The sequence below is a fragment of the Echinococcus granulosus genome, assembly GCF_000524195.1.
Source record: "Echinococcus granulosus chromosome Unknown EG_S00266, whole genome shotgun sequence".
Classification (NCBI taxonomy): Eukaryota; Metazoa; Platyhelminthes; class Cestoda; order Cyclophyllidea; family Taeniidae; genus Echinococcus; species Echinococcus granulosus.
In genome coordinates, this window is record NW_020170646.1 from 25223 (window position 1) to 29214 (window position 3992).

A 3992-nucleotide genomic window follows, 5' to 3' on the forward strand; every position below is an offset into this window, starting at 1 on the left:
GGTTTGTTTTTAAAGACACTTTACCTACTAGTGGTTGCGAGCTGCTAATAGGTGTGCGCCACTGCAGAAAAGCATTTCCACTTCGATGTTATGGAAGTTACTGTTTGGAAGTTGAATTTCCTTTTTTACGTTTAATTTCTAGTCTTGGAGATGGTGGAGCGTCTTTCTCAACCTATATTTAATTAAGAGACGCTTTTCAACAATACACGGAGTCTTGGTGGATCTATTCCTTGCTTCTTCAAAGGGAACCTTTCCACCGCGTCTGGAAGATGCATAAACATGCTTGCTGCTTGTATTTACTTGGTGCAGCAGTTCATTCAAAGTCTTGTAGTGTGATGTTGTCGATTTCCTAAGCGTTATACTGCTTCAGTACTCTCAGCCTATAGAGTGGAAAATCAAGGGTATTTTGGCAGGGTTTTGCAAAAGGTCTGCTTCAAATATTTAGTATGGCTAGACTCCCATTACTCCTAACATGCAGTTGATCTCCCTCGTTCATTCATTCATTCATTCATTTACTAAAGTGGTTAGAAATAATGAGGCATAGTAATTTCCGGAAAACTCCCAGCATAGTACGCATGGAATTATTGCTCTACGTAAAGATGTCCACATCCGATCCTGCGAACGCTCCATAATAGTCGCGATTCCATCTGTCACCAGGTATTTCTGAACACTGTACACGTAATTGGAGATTAGAGCACAAGTGTGAGGATTTAGATCGACTGCAAAAGATGCTTCAAGACATTCTCTGGATGAATTGATGATGTTTGAGCCCAAGTAACCCATTGCGTCTGACCACTACCTAGACTGCTCATCTGGGTAAACGCACACCAGAACTGTTATCTTCCAAACTGTGACGTTGCTGCTTCGCAGTGTATCTAAAAAAAAACTTGACACATGATGAATTGTTGCAGTGTTGTCAAGTACGACTTGGATAGATGAGATGATGAAGGCAGAACACTTTGACTGTACCGTAACATCCCCATTCAGCCAAAGGATCGTTCAAATTAGCAAATCACAGAAATTACGTTAAAACTCTTCAGTAAATTCAACTTCCAAGCATGGTAGATTTAAGTTCTTGGGTCTTCACTCGAATCTGGATCATAACAACATCAATTCGCCTTATGTTTGTTTTTGTGGATGTAACAAGTTTCAGGCATTCCATTCGACTTGACATTGAGTGTCGTCCTTAGAGCTCCCAGTGGTCACTCTTCTGCTTTGCACAAGTTTTCTAATTAGTTTTAACAGGTCTTAAAGTGAAACCTAGGCTGATTTAACAAATGTTGGTTATAGGAAGATTCCTACCTACTATTTGTAAAACATTCTGCATATTTGTTCCAGAATCTGAAATACTGAACCCTTGCAAAAAGAAGTCCACGGAGGGTGAATCCACTTATGGTGGGGTGCCATTTGGGATGATGAAGAAGGAACAGTCGTTCGGTCAGCCGCGGCACGAATAAATCTTTATGTTGGCAGCCATAGCTCGAGGCAGCTTATCAGTACGCCTGAGACTAGCGACTGGACGGCAAAGTTTGATGGGAAAGGATTCTGGTAACCCGCGGACCGACCCGATCTGGCAGTGATTTGAAAGGAGTGCAACCCCCCCTGACAGCATGATTTCTCCCTGTTTTAGGACAGCCTCATCAGAAATGCAATGGAGGTTTTTTAAGGATTGTACTATTTTATGCATCAAATATGTTAATGTAAGATAATCGCTTCTCGTAGCAACTTTTCCTAAAAAGCAAAGCAGAGAAGAGGGATATCATGCTATCCACAGTGCAAATCGACGTCGATTCCTTGATTTACGGTCTCGATGATGGCAAATATTCTAAAGACGGAATGGAATTTAATAGAAATTAACTCATACTGGAGGCAGGCGAACAACTGATTTTCCTCCAGCACTTGGAACGATCGAAGAAATCGCACACACTGTTCTGCGACTACTCAGCCATGTCATATTTCACATTGCTGAATGATCCTTGGTGTTATTGTGGGTGATCTCGTGGCTATGATAGAGCCGACATCTCGACCACTATCAATTCTTCTGGAGATCACGTCGTAATGGCTCCATTTTAGCAAATTGCACTATTTACAAAAGTTCCTTTGCTGGCGCTTGATACTTCATAGCCGCCATTTCGTTGGTACGTCAACAGGCGGAAAGCTATTAAACTAACCAAGGCTCTGAAGTAATTTCACGAGACATCCCATCTCATTTGAAATAGCAAACGTGGCGTTGAGAAAGACTGCACAACTAATATCTGAGGGGCAAGAGATTTCAAGGTGGCCGTTAAATCATTCTTGAGAGTAAGTTGTGCAATTTGATATCGAATGGCTACAGGGACGTTTTGAGAGGAAGCTGATGAAGGTTTTAGGAAGAGTAGCTGGCAGAGACGCTTGTCCAGCCGCGTCCATTAGTTAATGTATTGGCAATGAGAGTGGAGAATGACCGTTTGGGAAGTATCCGCCTCCAATGTGGGATACCATATCCAAGGCATTGAGGAATTCGCATATATTTAATACCAATTCAGGTGGAAGGTCGGTGTTTTTACTTTGTGAGCCATTCCATGACTAAATTGTTAAGAAGGTATGTGGTCGTAAGTGATGTCAAGATAGGGTAAATAAAATATGAGAAGAAAATAAACGAATAAATAGAGAGGAATGAAGATAAATAAATAAGAAGAACACCACTGGAGAGAGGGTTCTGCATAGAATGTGTGACAGAATTGTCGGGGTTTGAATAATTGTCGCTTCGAATGTGGATCTTGATTAACCTGAGGGTGACATTCTTGCGTTGATTCTCTCCGTGTGGTCTGGTTTGCAAGTCACGCAATCACCGCCCTTGCCTAATTCGCCTTTGTCAGGCGACAAAGAATGCACAAACCAACATGGGAGCTCAAAATCCTCTTTGCACAGTAAAAATTAGGTGCAACAATGCCATCAATGTAGTTGCCTGATTTATTGAAAAAGATCTATGTCATCTGACAGTAAACCAATCCTTTGACAGTCATTTTCCTTAAAATGTTAGCCTACATTTGTCAGTCAAATGGTCTCCTAGTGGCTGATTTATTGCCCAACAAAAAAATGTTTAAAGCCAGTAGTTTCTAATATTGTTTTGAGGTGGCCTGCTATTAACTACGAAAATGCGAATAGTTTCTGGGTTCCGTAAGCCAAAGTGTTATCATAACCGAAATTTGAAAGAATGAGTGAGACGATGGAGCCAGCAAAAGCTAGGTGGGGTCGGGTTACCCATACTATAAGTTGCCTTGTTCACCTATGTATTCCATTTTGGGGTACTGAGCGCCCCCGTCAGTCTGGTGTGTAAGTTGGGCCTACTGTCGGATACACGATGAAAGTGAAAAAATGTGTATTTAATATCAAATATTTATTCATCCAAACAAATTTTTGCCCTATAACAGTAAATAGTGGGTAACAGAGTTTGAAAAGGAAAGTAAAAGGATCTCGAAAGGGGGCGGTTCCCCCAGGTAGCAGCCGGAGTAGTAGGTTAAGCGTCTATTTCTTCAACGGTCTTTATTCCCTTTGATCGAGTGGGCTGGTTGGGTGGGGATATTTGTATTGGTGACATGATGGACAGGGTACAGAAATCAAAGCTGCGCTCGTTTAGAGCACGCTCCGTCCCGAAGTTTGTGTTCACTGACCTCCTTGCTTAAAGGGTGTATTTAGGCAAACATTACGGCAGCTTTGCAACTTCCTGGAACTGTTCATCCCTCAAAGGAGCATTAGGCTGCAATAATTAATAACTGTATATGATTGGCTTGTTAAGATATCAACATACTTGACGTGCTTGCGCTATACTTCATACGGGCCATTAATATTGAGCAGAGTAAGGTTATGGCAAAACCAAGGATGATAATCATATTTTTTTTTGAACATACGATATCATTTCGGATAGAATTAGGCATGGATATACAAGTAAAACATCGTTGCTCAGAAATGTGCGCTTACTCACTTCGTTTTGCCAAGAGTAGGACTTGTCA

At 41.4% G+C, this 3992-nt stretch overlaps 1 protein-coding gene across 1 annotated transcript; it reads right to left on the reverse strand. All coding sequences in view use genetic code 11, as the record gives it.

The window, feature by feature from the left end:
- Positions 1–808: 808 nt before the first annotated feature.
- EGR_10770 (hypothetical protein) lies at positions 809–2704 on the reverse strand (the record flags this gene model as incomplete). Its single annotated transcript, XM_024500019.1, has 2 exons — positions 809–875; positions 2547–2704. The coding sequence occupies 2 exons, from the start codon at positions 2702–2704 to the stop codon at positions 809–811; spliced, it is 225 nt and encodes a 74-aa protein (XP_024345569.1).
- Positions 2705–3992: the final 1288 nt, after the last annotated feature.